At 37.8% G+C, this 18,558-nt stretch overlaps 2 protein-coding genes across 4 annotated transcripts; both read right to left on the bottom strand.

Moving 5' to 3' along the window:
- Window position 1: 1 nt before the first annotated feature.
- LOC106295016 (DNA polymerase epsilon catalytic subunit A) lies at window positions 2–15,866 on the bottom strand. 3 transcript variants are annotated; one of them, XM_013730767.1, is made up of 49 exons: window positions 15,536–15,866; window positions 15,359–15,424; window positions 15,180–15,239; window positions 14,986–15,081; window positions 14,427–14,587; window positions 14,207–14,295; window positions 13,914–14,131; window positions 13,379–13,465; window positions 13,162–13,296; window positions 12,544–12,666; window positions 12,349–12,432; window positions 11,900–12,064; window positions 11,638–11,814; window positions 11,392–11,505; window positions 10,920–11,024; window positions 10,638–10,756; window positions 10,414–10,558; window positions 10,241–10,335; window positions 9,962–10,067; window positions 9,799–9,878; window positions 9,521–9,703; window positions 9,302–9,386; window positions 9,077–9,157; window positions 8,849–8,992; window positions 8,167–8,262; window positions 7,842–8,042; window positions 7,611–7,674; window positions 7,374–7,528; window positions 6,902–7,302; window positions 6,619–6,748; window positions 6,345–6,542; window positions 6,193–6,267; window positions 5,535–5,725; window positions 5,250–5,430; window positions 5,105–5,169; window positions 4,671–4,803; window positions 4,466–4,567; window positions 4,297–4,380; window positions 3,979–4,053; window positions 3,796–3,855; window positions 3,456–3,718; window positions 3,329–3,377; window positions 2,930–3,090; window positions 2,762–2,828; window positions 2,339–2,443; window positions 2,105–2,224; window positions 1,841–2,026; window positions 1,521–1,627; window positions 2–568 (listed from the first exon to the last, which is right to left on the bottom strand). In XM_013730767.1, the coding sequence occupies exons 1-49, from the start codon at window positions 15,692–15,694 to the stop codon at window positions 169–171; spliced, it is 6,546 nt and encodes a 2,181-aa protein (XP_013586221.1). In that variant the 5' UTR covers window positions 15,695–15,866; the 3' UTR covers window positions 2–168. The 3 variants fall into 3 exon arrangements, with proteins under 3 accessions (XP_013586221.1, XP_013586223.1, XP_013586222.1); XM_013730768.1 differs by having other exon boundaries at window positions 169–568; window positions 9,521–9,697; XM_013730769.1 differs by lacking the exons at window positions 12,544–12,666; window positions 13,162–13,296; window positions 13,379–13,465; ... (4 more) ...; window positions 15,180–15,239; window positions 15,359–15,424 and having other exon boundaries at window positions 15,574–15,860.
- Window positions 15,867–16,177: 311 nt separating this feature from the next.
- LOC106292677 lies at window positions 16,178–16,822 on the bottom strand. Its single transcript, XM_013728317.1, has one exon. It carries the CDS (start codon window positions 16,737–16,739, stop codon window positions 16,263–16,265), a length of 477 nt encoding a protein of 158 aa, XP_013583771.1. The 5' UTR covers window positions 16,740–16,822; the 3' UTR covers window positions 16,178–16,262.
- Between the last annotated feature and the right edge of the window lie 1,736 nt (window positions 16,823–18,558).

The following is an 18,558-nucleotide window of genomic DNA, read 5'->3' as shown; positions in this document are numbered from 1 at the left end:
ATCAAATTAAATTGTCATATACTTGTTTTTAAGAAGACTAATGAGCGAAGATCGCTGGTTACGACTGTAATAAGTCTAAGTCTGTTTCTGACAAATGAAATTAAAACAATACTTTTAGCCCACATCATCATTTTGAATGTTAAATAAATCTATGCACAAATCTATAACCTATGAATGATGTCGTCCGGTATTGGTTTGCCAGCTTCCGGTGGGATCTAAGATCCAAGATGTGCATTCTTCTAACAGTTTAAACTTCTGGCGCTTTGCTATATCCAAGAAAATCTCCATCCTCTTGAGGAACTCAGACCCGCTCTCCTTGCATCTAAAGGATCCTGAACACTCACACTGCTCTGTCAAATGAGCCGCTTTCACCTGATTGCACCTAATGCAAACTAGATCCTGCATGTGGTACATTCTTTCTCTCTGTCTCACCATCTGGAGAAGACTATTTTCCATCTGCTCTCTGTCATATATCTTCCCACATTGTGAATCTACGCAGCACCATTCTTTCTCTGTTAATAGAGCTGGGTCTCTGCCAATATCTAGGTCTCTGTAGGCATCACAGTTGCTGCAACAAGAAAAAAACAGTTCAACACAACTCAGTAAATACATATCAGCTCCTTTACTTCTTACTTACTCATGCAAGAAAGTCAAGTATGTCAAAAGTGAGCCAAAGGTACTACTAATCTTTTTTTCTGGGATTTGGGGAGAGTCTAAGGCAAGTTTCGTTTCTTTTAATGTGACTAAACGCATCCTGCGTGTTGCAAACAGACTACATTTTTGCTATAATGACTCACAAGGGTGTGCCAGGAAATTGTCGGGGATTTTTCGTTTTATACTTAAACTAGTGATAAGCTTGGTTTAAAAAAGCGCTCGCTTTTGGCGCCATGGCGCTAGGCGAGGTCTGGCGATGTCTTCATCGCCTCAGCACCTCAAGGCGTGGCGACTTACACAAAGCGAGCGCTTTCTACGCTTTCTTACTAAACCTAAGGCTCCTAAAGCAACGCCTTAATTGATTTTAAGTCAAACCGAATTGGTTTGCCAAATTTAAACTGCTAAACCGAGTTAGATTTGTAACACATCTTTAGCGTCACATAAAAGCTCTTTTCAAACCCTAAGTTAGTCTTATATACCGTAACCTAAGTTTAAAGTTAGGGTTCCATGTGCTATTGTTCTTCTCTCTATTTCACGACTTTGATGTTTGATGTTTCTCCTGATCTTTTTGTTCACTAATAAGTACTCTGTTTTGCACTTTGGTTCTAAACTTGTATTCTATATATACCTATATTTTTGCACTATAGTTTTTGCCTTCACACACAAAGCGCTCGCTTTGTGTCGCCATGGCGCAAGGCGAGAAGCGAGACACTCATCGCCTCACCTCGCCATGCGCCATTTTGAACCAAGGTGATAAGAAGAAAACTCGATTTCGTTAAGCTATTTATCTATTAACTAGATGTAGAAGCACCACAATGCATATCTGAATCACGAAAACTGAGCATATCTGTTTATTCAAGTAATACCTGCAAGCCACATTTGGTAAGATAAAGGAAGGCCCAGGATCAAGAAATTCGGCTTCAGCGGCAAATTCTTTTACGTTAATGTACTTCAACAGATTCCTTTTCATTACCTATAAAGAAAAAACCATGTCAGAAAAGTTGTATGCCTAGAGAACAAACATGTGAAGACGATAGTCAGCACCTATATGAAAAAATACTTAGTTTCACTGCAAAACATAGTTTCAAGAACAAGATTTCAGAAGGGTAGGTCTGAATTACACAATATGGTTATCAAACAGAATCAGTATCAGGTAAAGAGGAAAAGGAAGGAGTGGAGTATTTACCCGAACATCTTGCTCGACATTTTGGTCAAGACCCATAACAGCACAGATAGTTTGTACGAGCTCTAACGCGTAATCTCTTTTGGGAGCTTGAGAATCCCGAGATGCATCTGAAACGTCCATCTCCTTCATGTGTGACACGATATCATTGATTTTTGCAACAAGCATATTAAAGAAGCTGGATGGTATCTGCATTAAAGAAAAAAAAAATGAGACAATTTTTTGAGTGGATGAAAAATATATCAACCGAATTGGCTTTAAGACTACCTGTTCCTTTAGATATTCTACCATCTGTGCCTCTAAACTCTCTGAACTGCCTCTTTTCTTCTCTAATGAGAATTTCCAGGGGTCAAATATAAACTTGGCAACAATTATGACGAAATCCCTCTGCCAAGACAGATGTAATGCATGAGTGTCCAAGAAAACATGGTTCATAAGCGGACACAAATTTTTAGTTCTGCTAAATGACCATTGGTTTGAGTAAGGGATCTGTATGTAAACCTGAATATACTCAGGGAAAAGTCGAGCAACACTCCACTTTGGTTCAATAGTCACTTCGTCAGGTGAAATTTCATCGTCGGTAGCTTGGATACCAGCGTAGTTATACTACAAAGTGTTGAAGAGAAGATGGAAATATATCAAACAAAGACGAGATCAAGAACTAATGAAGGAAGATGGAATTTTAGTAGAGTTCCTTCCAACTTTGATCCAGGTGAAAGTATTTTTATTTATCAGTTTTAGACCCATTTTGGTCTACTGGAACCCTGCATGCATTGCAGGTTCCATGGATTTTCAGTTTTTCATTTCCTATGTTTGAGGCTCAATTTTTTGTTCACGGCTTCGCAATTTACAGTTTTAAACAAAATTTTCCCTGTTTGGCAGTCAGATATTGTAGATACAAGAAGGAAGTATAAGAGATCCAACCTGGTCCATGAAGAGTAATGAGTGCCAGTAGTGAGCCGGCTCGAGCGAGATCCACTCAAAGATATCGCTGTCAGTGGCAAAGCATTTAGAATCAGTGACAGGAAAATGTGTAGAGTCCACAAGAGTTTTAAATTATAGACGTATATATTGGGCAACGAAGAAACCAACCTATTCCCCACAGCTGTGAGCAAGCTGTCACAATACGCCTTAGCAGCAGATAGATCAAATTTCCCTGTGTCGATAACGATCTTTGAGAAGTCTGCAAATATTATTGTTGCACCTAATCTCCGCAAATCAGTCAAAAGCAGCGCAAACACCTTTTGCATGACCTACAATATTGATGAAAACCGCAAGATGTCAAATGGATTTAGAAATTTATATGCAACCAAAATGTGAATGTAAATGTCAAACTGGATATCAAGATCATAAGCAACAGAGTCGACAAAAGAGTTGATTGAAAGAAGAATCATACAGAGATGCAAGGAGGAATTAATATAGTTTTCTGCATTTAATCGCACCAACAAATTTATACCTTATAAAAAGCACAAATCATTAACTGTCACTTACCTTGTGAAGCATGAGATGAAGAGCTGGATCATGAAGCTTCGAGCAAGGGCTACAATATGAAATTACTGATTGATATTTAATGAGTTGGGAATAAAGTGAATATGTACAGGATATGACATAATCATACCTGCAGAGCCACCAAGACAAACGTTGCAAAATGGAATCAGCATATATATTGCGTGATTTACACACATCAGTCAAGCAACTATGAATCAATTGTTTCAGGACTCGAAATGCTTGGGCACATCCAGTGGTCTCATCAAAACTGGAGTTAGCGTTCGAACTACTTCCTCTAGGATTCCCATCCTGTTCAAATCCCAAAAAGTCACCTCCTTCCATCTCACTCACCAGGTTGCTTTTCAGAAGGGCATCAACAGCCAAGTGATGGATCTGCACGATGCATGTTAATTAGAAAAAAAAATCCAAAATTCACAACGATTAAAGCAAAAAGGAAAAAAAATTGTGACCTTTAACTCCACAGAAATTTTTCTATACGCTCCAGGATATACCAAACTTGTCTGTTGCACCTGTGACAAAAGAACCATCCCAGTTATCACTTTCATAGTCTTAAAAAAAACATGGAAGCGGGCGAAGTTCGTGACAAAGCCCACGCATACTAAAAGGCAAAAAGGAAAAATCATTTGACATACCTCATCAGCAAAGAATGTTTCTTCATTGTTCAGACCACCAAGGTCTGGAACACCATTATCTGACACCCAAAGGACCTGTTATACAAGTACAAAATCAATGATATGGAAAATCTGCTTCTCTCTTAAATACATAATAGGCATTTCAGAGTCATAATCAGTGATTTGGAGAAAATAGCATTTTGCCAAGGTTTCAGGTATATAGTTTCGAAGCTGTACGCACAGAGCAAGAGCAAAAAAGGAAAATAAAAGGGAGGCAAATAATGCAGTAGTTGAACTATTATAACACTTGGAAGCTAGACGGAAAGTCAAAGAAAGAACCTGCTGCTGGTCACGGAGTGCCCTGGACAGGAAGATATCTACTGTGAATGTTAACCAATCTAGTCCAAAATTCCCCAAAGGCACCTAATCAGTTGCATGGAAAATGTCAATAACTGCAATAAAGCAATATTATGAAGAAATACAGATCCGCTTTACAAACATAACCTACATGGGCATATCTTGACTGGGAAATCCTCCGATCCAACCACTGAAATGCTGCAGCACAACGGAACATTGCTAATTTTGCTGCCGGACGTTGCCAGGAGACAGGCTGTGCATCACAACCACATCCACGCAAACATATTTATCATTAGTTGATCAAATGAACGTCTATCGTGACGGAAAAAAAAAGAAAGGTCGATCAGTCAAGGAACCTGATAACTATTGTCATCGCCGTTGAAGGGAATCCTCACACATGGGAAATCATCCAGGGCTTTTATACCATCCTTAATGGAGTTAAAGTCAGGGCATTCAACGACTACAACAGTTGGTCCAGAATTTTCTTCTCTGCAAGAAAAGGAAAAAATGGGAAAAGTCAAACCAGAGTGGAACGACCTGAAGTTGGTTGCCTTGCAAGAGAAGTCCAAAATCCGTCATTTTTCACACAATACAATCAAAAAAAAAATTTGTGCTCAGCAGTTAACTTATACAGTTTATCAAATTAAGAAGTAAGCTAAAGAACTAATCACGCGGGAACAAAATAATTAGGAAAAGCATGCCCAACTGATCAGCATCAGAAAATTTATGGGTTCATCAAGTCATATAAACATTAACAGGTTGCACTGTTGTAATCAGGAAAATGAGTTACCTGTATTCACTTATCGCTTTTTGTATAATCTTTTCGGCAGCTTCAGCATGGTCAACATAGTCCACCTGATGATAAGCATTCAGAAAAGCTTGAAAAGTGCAGGATTGTTATTGCAGGGGCTGTACGTAACGGCTTTAAAGCTAACCTGGAAAACGATACCATCCCAAGACAATGACTCTAGTGACAATTCTTGGCAACCATCTCTAAACTGTCTCTCCAGGGCAGATGGTAATAATTCCTTGTCGCCATAAGGATTAACTACCACGGCAGACATAAGCTTCGATGCATGACAATATAGAACATATATAGCACGTAGTGTTGAGGTGCTGCAAACAAGCAAAACATAAGAAACCTTCTTTCAACTTAAATTGCATGTAGTAGAAACCTTCTTCCATCAGAAAAGGGGTCGTCATGTTACTTAGATTTCTACCTGTGATACAAGTAAAGAAGTGGAATTGATCGCTCCAGGTAGCGGCATTCAGTTGTAGTTTTCATATGAAGTTCACCAACTTTCCATCCATCTTGGGTGTTACGGCGCTTGGCTGTGTTATCAATTTTGCATACACATCCAATCTGACATATAGCACTAAACTCCAGCGGCACCTTTGTTTCATATATGCCCTGCCAAAGTCAAATGAGGTTAGCAAGCACAAACATGGTACTCTACTTGTGCAAAATCAAAGTGACATGCATGATCACCAACAAGTTGGTCTGGTGATTATCTGGCTCAGTGTCAGTAAGCACCAGAACAAAAGTTCAATTCCCACCGTGCTGATAAGTCACTGGGCCCCATTCACAGTTCATTCAAATAACAAATTAAACAGCATGGCCAGCACACACGTTAATATAGCCACCCATCGCTTGTGAACTCCATATCCAGAATTTTCCTTACACAGGATACATTATGCAGCCAAATTTTACAGTAGAAAATTTCATCTTCCCAGAAACCATGTACAAGTTGTCTATTCACCAGTATTAATGGTTAACCAAACAAAGAAAAGTTTTCCTAACATTTAAGCCATGTAGATGGGGTATTCGATAAAAGGTTGGGCTTCTGATGCACTGTATTACTTTATAAAATATCTCACCTCAATTTCAGGGTCTGCAAGAAGAGCTGCAAGCTTCTTGCTTTCTTTTCTAAATTGTTCTTCCTGAATCTCTACCTGTAAAAAAACAAACAAAATTATAACTACCTAGAAGGAATTCGAGGGGAAAGATGCATAGTGGTTGAAAGACATGCCTCAATCATATTATAACAAGGCTTTCCATGAGGAAGAATCTTGTTGACACACTTTCCGGGAAATTTTCCATCTATAGGAGCTTTGGAATTAATGTAAAACACTCTTGGGATTGTCAATGGGATTTTAAGCATCAATCCTTCCACAACCACCCAAGCGAAAAATTGTCCGCTCTGTGGACTTGGGACCAGCTGTATTATCTGAAAAATTCGGAAAGAGAGAGTTAAGGCAAATGATTAGCAAATATATAAAATACATTGAGGTCGACATGCGTACCTGCCAATGTGAGCTAGTCAAAGCTTCTTCAGGCCTCCTAAAGAATGAACCTACACCTCTTCTAACCTGTGAGACTTTTTTCTTTATCTCATGAGATTCAATCTGCTTTAAAGATCGTTGATCACCCAACCTACAAAAAGAAGGGACACACCGTCAACGAGTTAATCCACGTTCCTTGTTGTAAAAGCAGTGGATGTTCTATTGAACTACATTTTGATCCAAATCAAAACCTGCTCGTTGTAAGATGAACTCCAGGAGAATATATACAATCATGAGAACTAACCTTCGTTTCTTCTTCTTCTCCACAATTCCTTTCCATTTTCTTTTTCTCACTTCAAGCCAACCTTGGTAATCCACGTTCTTGTCAATGTTCTCAAATGAGATATCGTCATCGCATTTTGGATCATTGCTCTCTTGCTGCTCACGTCCAAACTGTTCTTTATTAACTTCATAAGAACGTGCAACTGGCTTTGGTCCCTTTACGCTAGGCTTGTTTTCTTTGCAAAAATCCTCAATATCGTTCACATCATCTTGAGCCACCGAATGATTTTTGTCCAACACACCATCTTTGTTTGCTGAGCTGAACATATCAGCTAGTTTTCTCTGGCGAAATTTATCATCTTTTTCACGGACCTTTTTATGAAGCCAATCAGGATGAAGCACCCTAGGCACGGGATTTGCCACCTGTATAGGTCATATAAGCCGTTAGATATTATATCAAAAGAACACCCAAAAAAAAAGTGAGAATAATGAACCTTCTGCATTGCAGCGGGAATGGTGATAACTTTTTGGATAGCTGAACTAAGACGCTGCTTGTAATACGACCAGTCAATAATTAAACGAATATCAACTTTATGGTCTGAACTAAGGCGCTGCTTGCACCACTTTCCCAGATAAAACTTCATTCTTTCTGTAAAATTTGAAAATTTACATCACATTTGAAGGTTAAGAACACAACAATACATAATCTCACTAAATAACAGAATATTTACCAGGTTCCGTTTTAGATAAGGTAAATATGGCAACAGGGACAGCACGTTCACTTACAGGTGACCCCTGATCATCAAAAGTTGTTAAGTTATAAGGGTTGAAAATACTATGAACAGGAGTGGATGAAGCACTATGCTCAATGAATAATGATCAGTAAATACTTTTGAGATGTAATAACATTCCTAATATAGAGATTTGCATTTGAAAACATTCCAAGTTTGACAGAAATGTACCTTTGGTTCACAAGCAACAATGTATTGGCAACGCAGTCCTTTATCTTTGACCATTGTATCACCAAGAAAATCAGCCAGGCGTTTTGCTGTGGTCACTGCACATGACTTTTGCTCACCATAATCTGCTAAGGATTTGCTCATGGTGCTTGATTCTGATATATAATCTAGTAGTTCACTATCGGCAATATCTTTTCCTTGATTCTGAAGAAAATATGTAGGGAAATCTATGAGCAAAAAATTACCCAGTAGCAAATAAGAGAATTTAACAGCACCTATATGAAATTATTCCTGCTCAGAAAAGAGATAATCGAGATATATAACATACATCGAGTAGGTCAAGCCACCGATTTGCAACGGCTGCAACAGCAGAATAACACTCTTCAAGTGTTGATCCATGGAGAAATTTGTCAAAAAGCTCGGCCTGTAGAGATATAAAAAATTATAGTAATAATATTCACGTCAGTGTCTGACAGCTCCATGAAGTGTAAATTTTTTAAAAAGTTCAAGAACTATGCTGACCTAAAATTTTCGAGACATTACACATACACTATTCAAGTACAAAACCTGTTTATTTTATTGAGATACTTTTTGTCTACCAAATAATAAACGTCTTACTACATTGGGCAAATATATGTATGTAACAAGCTCAAGTAAAAATAAGAATCCAATAAATAGGATGGAAATTTTCAGACAAAATATACGGAACAAAAATTTATGAAAAAGCAGAAATTTTACTAATCACTTCTTTCTTTTATGAAAAAAAAAAACGAAGGAAGAAAATGAACTCTCGCATAATTACTAAATGTTCACCTGACCAAACAATTTAGAACCATTGGAATTTTCCCAAACAGAGAATTACTTAACCACAGATATCAGTATTACACCTTCAAACTGCTGTTAGAAATAGTTTATAATACAAGTGGATCAGGCGAAAAGCGCATTGAGCCTAAATATAGATAAAGCAACAATTTGATGAATCATTACAGCACAAGAAATTGAAATGATACCTGGAAAACTTTAATGAGTTTCAGCTCCCCTCTACGCTTGATCTCAAATCCCTTGAGTTCTGCTAAGGTTCCGTCATGATTGAAAACAGCATACCGCTTCTTAAGTAAGACTCCTTCTTCTTTCGATGCAGGAATAATCATTGCCTGAATGGAGAGAATCACATATTACTTGTTTGTGATGCAACCAAATAGCAGCACTCGACTAAAAGTCATAACGTATACGCATACCTTGTACGGTCCATCCACTTCGAATTCAATGGAGCATTCACTATGCGACTCGTACGTCTTGCGTACAGGATCTACAAGAGTCTGTTTCCAACCAATAACAAAAGGAAAAATAGAAACTGAACACAAGGCAAAATGCTTTCAGAACCAAAAAGGGTTTGTTATTTCATCTACTTAATTAAGACTGAACACAAAAGCTACTTTTCAGTAAGGGCAGCTCCGGTATACCTGATATTGATCATTTGTATTATTTTTAGCCACATCAACATTAAGCATTACACACGGATAAGAGATCGTGAATTTCTTCATGTCTCTGCAGTAAACAAAAATCACTGATATATATATATATGGAAACAAAAACTCTTTGGAATATCGTAAATCACCAAAATACTGCTATAAAGTAAAAAAATAGAACAAGTTCCTGATATGAAGATTGTAAAATCTTACATCGTCTTAAAAGTAAAGTTCTCAGGAAAAGATCCAGGGAGAGCACACCATATACCATCTGTATCCAACTCAAGTGGTCTCCCAATACGCTCAATAAGCAAACGGGCATTCTGGATGATTTTGGCTCCGGTATAGGTAACTACACCAGCCATTTCCATAGAGTACCATCTTGCACCCCTGGAATTGGTTTCAAGTAGAGATTTGGGTCAACCAAAATGGAACAGACAATAAGGGTATAGCCAAAGTGCAGGGTCTTTGCAAGAGATCAGAGAACTCACTTTCGCATGACATATCCATAGAAGGAATTAAGAATACACTTATGAGCTAGCTGCAAGGAATCGTAAACCACTACCATGTCCTGTAGCAAAATTTTAAAGCCAATAACTATCCAAAGGAACTTCCGGAGATGATATATATGATCAATTATGTAAGATAATATACCTGTGCTTCCTGGATCTTGATTGAATTGCCACTTGCCTTGGCCTCTGATAACTTTCCCTTCCAGACCTTGTTAAGTGTTTTGTATTCATACCTCCTATCTCGAAAGCTTTAATTACATACAAACACCATAAACAAAAAGCAAAACAAGGAAAAGTATTTAGGACTTGGCAGAATTTACATCATTGTCTATTCAACCAAAACGATTGCTGCTCAAAAAGACAAGCTAGTCCTAACAGAGTTTCAATCAAGAACAGGATTGGGAAAACAAAAGTTCCGCACCTTCGAACAGTGTCTACATAAAACGGATTTTCTCTCATGCATATCCCAGCCTCACGAACTTCAGTGCCTGGCTTGTCAAGTACTCGTCGATATGCCTATCATAGCACAAAACGACTTGCCTTTATATATTGACATTGTGGAGAAAATATTATCAAGAGAAAGAGAGAGAATACCTTTTGACAATATTTTTTCAGTCTATCTTTTAGTTTAGATTGTTGTTCCACCTTTGGTAGATCAAGGAAAGATTTTGAAGACTGAATATTTGCACCAGTATCAACAAATTCGGACTCAATCTGCTTCTTCAGATGGTAATAATCACTGTCAAGCCATTCGTAAAAAGTTGAGAATTTAAGACTAGACCCTTCATATTTAAAAAGAATGATATATAAGTTAAAACCTTTTCTTTGCCATGAATGTCACCCCACGCCAAACCCATTCAAGTTTTCGAAGACACGTTTTTCCCGGGCGGTTGAAATCACATGCGGTGCAAATTTCATTCGTCACTATTGATGGTGGCTGGCAATGAAGAGGAAATTTCCACTTAGCATAATATTCCCACGGGATTCATAATCTTGACAGTGACGGTTGTGTTAATTTGGTAGATATTGATTTACAATTGCATGTTACATCATAAAATTAAGAAATCAGTTAGAAACATGCAAAAGGTTATTTGATGTACCTGAAGCCTATTTGTTAAGATGATATTCGGATACATAGCTGCAACATCAAGGTGATAAATAAGAGGTCCCTCTTCACGTATAGGGTAATCTCGTAACTTTTCCAGCTGCAAGGCAATAAAACCGCCAAATCATAACAGAACTAAGAGGACCTCCCAAATCAGGTAGTACAGGGAAATAATGTATAAAACTATCAGGTTTTATGTTCTGTAAATGGAGGGTATTTGATGGACTATCTCCTCAGGTTAACTGTGTTCTTTCCAGAAGAACTATTGGGGTTACTTTACACGAGAGAAGGATCGTCGATATGAGCTTAGCATGTATGAGAATGCAAAGGAAAACTCTCCCAGAATGAAATGTGTATGCAGTGTCAGCCATTCAAAGAGACAAGAGAAAACACACGCTGACAAGAAACAAGGGAATATGGAATAGGCGTCAAATCACTATCTATAATTCAGAAGAGGAATCTATTACCTTTTCCTTGATTTTTTCCTTCACTTCATCATAATTGGAAACTGAATCCATTCTCATTTTCCCTTCTACAGTGATAGCATACTCCAGATCCCGGTCAAGGTTATCGATCAGTTGCTGGCAATTAAATGGTCCAATATCAGATAGGTGCATAAATAAGTGACATTTGAATAGAACCATATCAGAAGAAGTAATGTTCAGAAAACAACAAGAAAAATCATATTGAGTCAAGTAAAGCAGATTACTCGCCTGGTATGCCGATGTGTCTAGCTTAAAACTGGTTGGAATGTCAGATCGGAAAACACCACTTTCGAGGCACTCTACATGGCCACCAATATATGTCTCACTTTCAAGAAGGTGACTTTTGTGGAACTTCTCAGGGTCAGCTTGGTTTTTATTGGGACATATAACATTTGCGTTATACGCCTGTACAAAGAATGGAAGACGTCCAATTAATAGAATGTGTCATACATCAAAGATTGCTAAAGACCTTGTAGTAAATGGAAGTCACCTCAACCATCAGAAGCATTTCACAAAGGGTTCCACTTCCTTTACGTAAGACCTCATCAGGGACCATCGGGATGATAGTTGCGAGAGAGAAAATGAACGGGTGAACATATGTCATGTATAGGTAATAAGTTGCAACAGCATCAGAGACAGAATAGGAGGCCATTGTCTGCAACATGTAACAGAAATAAGATATAAGCACCCAATTCCACGCAAGCACTGCATAGACTAAAAGTCCACAGTTGCTGGAAGTTATCAGTCACAACATCCATGTTCGCTCCTAAATTTTGCGTACTGATAAGAGATAGTGTTTAACAGGAGCAGGAGAACATTTCTTCAGCCCTTAAAGAGACACTAATTACTAGATCAAATACCGTCGTACTCTACCCCATTCCAAAGCAATCAAACTACTACTCCAGTTCTTAAGAACCCTGATTAACTTATCAGCAGTACCTGTGGTTTTTCCATGGCAAACTGAACCATGTCTTCTGGGTTCACTTCCAGTGGATCATAGCCCAGTTTCGCCTTCGTAACGGCCTGGCATTTAATTAAGAGACGAACATTACTAAAAACATAATATGAATTCCTCTAAAAAGGGACATATAAGAAAAGGATAAACAATAGCGAAGAGAGAGAAGTCAAATGAACCTTCAGACCATGGCTTCCCTGAGGAAGATAGCTATCCCGTTTCACCCAAGCAAAACAATCTAAATGGCAAACGAATTTAGCTCGACATTCACCTTGATTATGATCACAACGGAATCCCAACTCCTGCAACCATGGGGAAAGAAAACAAAATATACCAGTCAATTGTGGAATCATACTTGAGGCCACATTATGCTCTAAAGTTAAGATAGGAACTAAATAGTAAGATGCAGAGAATAAAAAGAGAGAAAAAAGAGTGACGCGTGTTTTTGAAATAGAGTTCAGAACAAAACCAAGGTTCAGGATGAGCGGCACCTGCCAACTCCCAGAAGACTTCAGTGTTTAAACGCAAAAACATGTCACTCAAGATGAATATTATATTCACGGAAGATGACAAACAATATGTAGAAAGTAGGCATGCAAGCGAGGATGTAGGAAGATCTTAAGCAGTGATACTGTTATATCATTAAGCAAAAGAACACTCGCAAGGTCACAATGGCATGTCAGCAAAACTGCCACAAACTTTTTCAAACAGAATTTCTAAGTATATCATATACTTCCTTTAAGTCACGCAGGCATGAAATTTTAACAATACCACATTGAAGGAAACGTGTTGCTTACCTCATTCATTTTGATCTCATGATGGGATGCTCTCCGTTCTATAAATGGCCAGTCGAAAAAATCACCGTTATATGTAACATAAATACCGGGTTTAACCTCTTGCATATGGGAAAACCATTTTCGAAGGAGTTCAACCTACAATACAAAACCAAGAAAGAAACTTGATTCTAAGTATATCAATGTTTCTGATATAATACTCAAATCAGACCTAATTTACCTCGTTGCTAACGTTAGTGACTTTGAAATATCCTTCAAACTCTGGTTTGGGTGTATACTCCAGATCTTCTATGTCTTCGCCAACACACTGGTTTAAAATGAAAAATACTACGTGTGTAATCAAAGAAGATTGAAGTAGTCCAAATTTTTATAGGAAAATAGAGCTGAGATATCAACCAGAGTTGACAACGACATGCAACGAAATTTTTATAACAAATCAGAAATCATGTTTCATAAACATACAGAAAAGGCTACAGTAGACCACAAACAATCTTTATGCCACATCATCCAAAATCAGTCAGGCAAAGCAGTATAAGTTTATATGGATCATTTATGATATCCCCAGGATTGACTTAATCTCTAAAGAAACACTGCATTTATGAACTTTTCCGCTACTGATTGCTTGACATAATATAAAAGATGATAAAGGGGGCTATCATCTCTTTTAATGATTTGGAGATCATGCTCATACATCATATATGATATTATCATCTATTAAATTATATTCAATACAGAAAAATGTACATAGCATTTACCTCTCTGTTAACAATTAGAAAACCTTGCCCATCGACCATGTAAGATATCATCATAATTTGATCATATTCAGCGTCCGGAAATTTCAACTCAAGCTTCGTTGTCTCTATATCGAATGCACAAACACGGACTTCTGCACGCTGGAGAATATCTGTCCTCTTCTCTAGTGTGACATCAGTGCTGGAAATACTGACATTGTACCATTGCCCACTCCGCACATCTAGACACCAAGAACACGTCATGTTTTGACAATCTTTAGGACTAACAGAAATTTAATTTTGACTAAATATGTTACCTTTATCAACTGCAAATCGAACATGATAAGGAACATCGTACTCGCGGAGGTCCACTAAAGAGTCTAAGCAATCTTGAAGACGTTGTTCTCTGCATTCCAAGAATAAAAAGAAAAGTGACCACCGGTATCTGAAACTTGAGAATAACTAAGAGATCAAGAGGAACAATTTGAAACCTCGGAAAGATACGCAGTTTAAAACAACAAAAATACATCGTCTTACCGTTTTCCAGCCAAAATGGATTCGTATGCTTCAAGTGCGTCAAATTTTGCCTGGTTTCGTTCGACAATATGCGACAGATCCCTCTTGACTTCCATCAATTGTTGCACAGTATCAAATGATACTTTTAGGTATTTCTTTCGCAGGCCAGATAGATGATTTTTCTGCTCATGATCATAAGAAAAAATAAACTCGAATTGGTAGGTAATAAACAAAAGTTAGAAAGACAAACTAAGCGGAAGGAAGACTATATAGAAGTCATGAAAACCTTCATATCTTGCATACTGTTGTAACTGATCATTAAACATTTAAAATAACTAACATTAACAGTTCCAGCCCACGTTACATACTCGCAAACACCTAGAGATTTCCGAATATGAATGCAGGATCACATTTAAACTTATCACGATACTTACTCAGTTTTCACTTTTCAAGTTACAAGAAGAGGATAAAAACTAAAGATTGCAGCAACTTTTGTTTAAATATGCGTCTCTAAAGAGAAATACGAATCATTAGGTAAACTAACTAAATCACATTAACAAGTAAGGATTTACGGACTTACAAGATCAAGATCCTCTTTTTCAACAATCTCAATATCAGCAACTTGCCTTTCATATCGCCGTCTCAAGTACGCTTCAACTTCCAATTCCATTTTCTCCTGTAATTTCGCAAATGCAGTTTTATTAACATCCAGAACAAAACTACGTGACTGGTTCAAGGAGCATTCAGATGATATACAAAGAGAAATCTTCATACTTTCGTAGCCGCATAGAAGTAAGGGCGGAACTTGTACTTTGTCTTGAAATAAAACCCGTCCTGAAAAGAAAAAAACAAATCCTCACAACTCAATCGAAATAGATAAAAAAAAATGCGACAAAAGAAGATTCATCAGCTTATACGAAGCTAATAGAGTAATGACTAAAACCAGCTCTCACCTGAGTAACAAAGTAAAGATCCACACAGCTATAGGTTTTCCCAGTATCGGGATCTTCCCAAGATGACTGCAAAACGTAGTGGAACAACCAATCGGTGAATGACTAGTACTAATACGATCAAAGGCCATACGCTCGATAACCAAATTGAGTTCGTAAAAGAGTGCGACGGAGACTTACTGATGCGAATGTGAGTAGCCACCCGAGGCGCGTTTCCCCTTCGGAGAAAAGCCCAAATCCGAGTTTAGATTCGAGCTCATCTTCCGCCGTTTTCACGACTTTCTGCGTATTCGATCTCCGCGAGTCCTTTCGATCCCATCTTCGATTATCTCCGCTCATTTTTTTGCCTGAGGAGCGGCGATTAGTAAATTACGAGACACGGAGACTCCTGATTTGGAGCTTTCTTGCCACCGGAGAAGCTTCGAAGGCGATCTCGTTCTGAGAATAAATTAGGGTTTGAAAAGGGTTTCTCGCAGGTGGAGCTTCGTGGATGCAGGAAAGAGAGTGGGGGGCGCTAAAGAGAGAGAAAAGCTTTTATCATTTTCCCGCGCTTTTAAATTTACTTTGCCATCTAAATGGGCCAATATAGAAGCCCATCTTGACAACTTTGGATCTGCTCCGCCATTTGCCGTCAACCCAATAAGCATTAACTAGAATAGATTAAACCAGATCTCGGTTCAGTTTGGTTGGAGCGTTCTTGTTTTTTTTTGCTCCCAGCTCGGTAAGAAATTAATCGACTAGTAAAAAACGAGATATTTTACATTGCTTCATCTATAAGAAATTGAATATCATCTATAATTTCTGCTATTTTTCTAGAAAAAATTATGTGATTGATAGAAAGTTATTATTAATTGACACAGTTTTGGTATAGGACATTACAAGTGAAGAATGATGATAGAGTGATTGGTTAGCCAAAACACTGGTCACTTGGAAGTGGACCAGGAACTGACCCGTTATCCAAAAACTGTAAACCGAACACCACAAGAATGGCTAGAAGCGACAGGTAAGACAACCCCTCGACCGCCCCCAACAAACCAAACGGCCCATTTGGCAGACCCGAGCCGGTTTTGGTCTTGGTGTACAGAGACCAGCCCATGATGCCCAACACCACCAAGTAGCTCACACCTTCCAACGCTCCGATTGAACCGGCCGGTCCTGGAGGTAAACCGCAACCGGTTGTCTTCAGAGTGTAGAGTGACCATCCAATTACCGGCGTTGACACTAGACCACCGGCTATAGCCGCATTCTCGAGAACCCCGCCAGACTCGGTATTGTCCTTGGCCATTGCTGTGATCCTACATGAAGTCTTAATGGGTTGCCGGATCAGTGTTCCCCGGTGAAACGACGGTGGTAGAGAGGCGTTTATCGGAGACAGCAGAAGCATTTTAGAGGGAGAGGGAAGTGAGAGAAAGATTGGCACTCGTTACCACAAAATTTTGGTATGGTGTGGAAATAACAAAACTTCTGGATAAGCTTTTTAACAAGCCTTGGCGACCGTTTGATCTAAATGCATCATCGCACGTTACACAATCCTAAGCAAACCATTAACCAATTATGTTACGACATGTGTAAGTGTAATGGATGTGAAACAAAGGACGAGATATAACTCAAAAGATTAATCCACATAAGCATCTTACAAATTTTGAAGTAACCTGAATCTGAAAAAGGACTCTCGATTGCAATCTCTCCGGATTACAATCCAATTTACATGATACATGTTATTACATCTTACCATAATGAAGATTCATACACCACTCAACCTATGGGACTTTGATATCACATCAGGGTAAAGTTCTTCTCTTGTGCATGTATGTAAAAATAGCTATTATCTCTAATAATGTCTAACTGTTAACAATATTTTGAACACATTTTGCTGGTGGTGCATCAACGGTCTTAACACCCCACCCCCACCCCCTTCAGATGTTTTCAAGTGTAGGCGTATTCATACACTTGTGGCAATGACAAGCTTTGAAAAAAGTATAGCTGCTCAACTCTTACCTACAGGTCTGTTGTATCTAGCAAACAAGAGCTGCTATGAGAGAGCCACTAGCGAGGCAGAATACTACTATGAGTTATTTGGTTTGGTTTCTATTGATAAAATTTATGAACACATTCTGTCAGGTTTATCGGTTTAAATTGGACTGCGGTTGTTTTACATACCCCACCCTACATAAGGAGAGTATGATTGAGAGATTGAAGAGTTTTGTACGTGACAGGTCCTCTGGAGGTGAACGTTTCAGCGACAAGAGGAGGAAGAAGCAAAATAACACACAGGGCAGTGAAAACTGAAAATAATGGATCAACAAGTGGTTACAAGTAGTTTTCTTCATCCATCTTTGAACCTTTTTCTCGAAAAAGCTTTTGTTGTCGTAATCTTTGTGGCATGTAGCATGAATCACTAATCCACTAACTTGTCTCATGTCTCGCTCGCTAAAGCGACAACTTTAAATCCAACACTATGGAACGACAGATAAAGCACAACAAAGCAAGACGACGACTATAAACTACTCACCCGGATCATTAAAAAAATCTTACGTCCTTTGTAAACAAAATTTATTTGTTTATACACTAAGCTTCAAGCAGATGAATACAAAAGCTTCCACCGTCACTGCTTATCCAACGCAGAAGGTCCAGTTACAAGAATCTCGAACAAAAATATTGTTTACTAGATCTTAGTATACACCAAAACAATAAAACTCTGGATCCAAACATGATGTCACGTGAACAATCCATCATTGAATGTTATAATAACTGAGTAAAAAAAACGAGAGAGAATACAACACATTACCGAAAAAAGACTGGACAAAATATCCATAAATTTTGATTTGATTCGATTCATATTCATTTTGATTCGAACTAAAAATATATATCAATAAATTTACGAAGCAAATCAAATACTAATATGAAATATCCATAAAAACCAAAGCAAAACATAAATATTAATATTTTTATGAACAAATATATGATTCGATTCGTTATATGCCTATATATACATAGAATAAATTTATATATAACTCATATAAATATTATATTTATATAAATTTTACAGTGTTTTATTTATTAATTTGATTGTATTAGTTATTAAAAAGTTTTTAAATACATAATTTTTATTTTGTAATAAAAATTATTATTTATATTTTTTTTATTTGTACGAATCAAATTAAATATCCGGTTAAAAATCCAAAAAAAAATTGGATATCTAG

The sequence above is a fragment of the Brassica oleracea genome, chromosome C5 (genome assembly GCF_000695525.1).
Source record: "Brassica oleracea var. oleracea cultivar TO1000 chromosome C5, BOL, whole genome shotgun sequence".
In the NCBI taxonomy this organism is placed as follows: Eukaryota; Viridiplantae; Streptophyta; class Magnoliopsida; order Brassicales; family Brassicaceae; genus Brassica; species Brassica oleracea.
This window is presented reverse-complemented; position numbering and strand designations above follow the sequence as displayed.

Bases quoted from the DNA above. Each gene is read 5' to 3' on its own strand.
- LOC106295016 (XM_013730767.1), bottom strand. From the start codon at position 15,694: ATGAGCGGAGATAATCGAAGATGGGATCGAAAGGACTCGCGGAGATCG. The intron at 12,065-12,348 runs GTACTGCTGATA...TACATGTTGCAG, and splicing joins TTGCCATGGAAAAACCACAG to ACAATGGCCTCCTATTCTGT. The intron at 3,091-3,328 runs GTAAGTGACAGT...TCAATATTGTAG, and splicing joins TTCATCTCATGCTTCACAAG to GTCATGCAAAAGGTGTTTGC.
- LOC106292677 (XM_013728317.1), bottom strand. From the start codon at position 16,739: ATGCTTCTGCTGTCTCCGATAAACGCCTCTCTACCACCGTCGTTTCAC.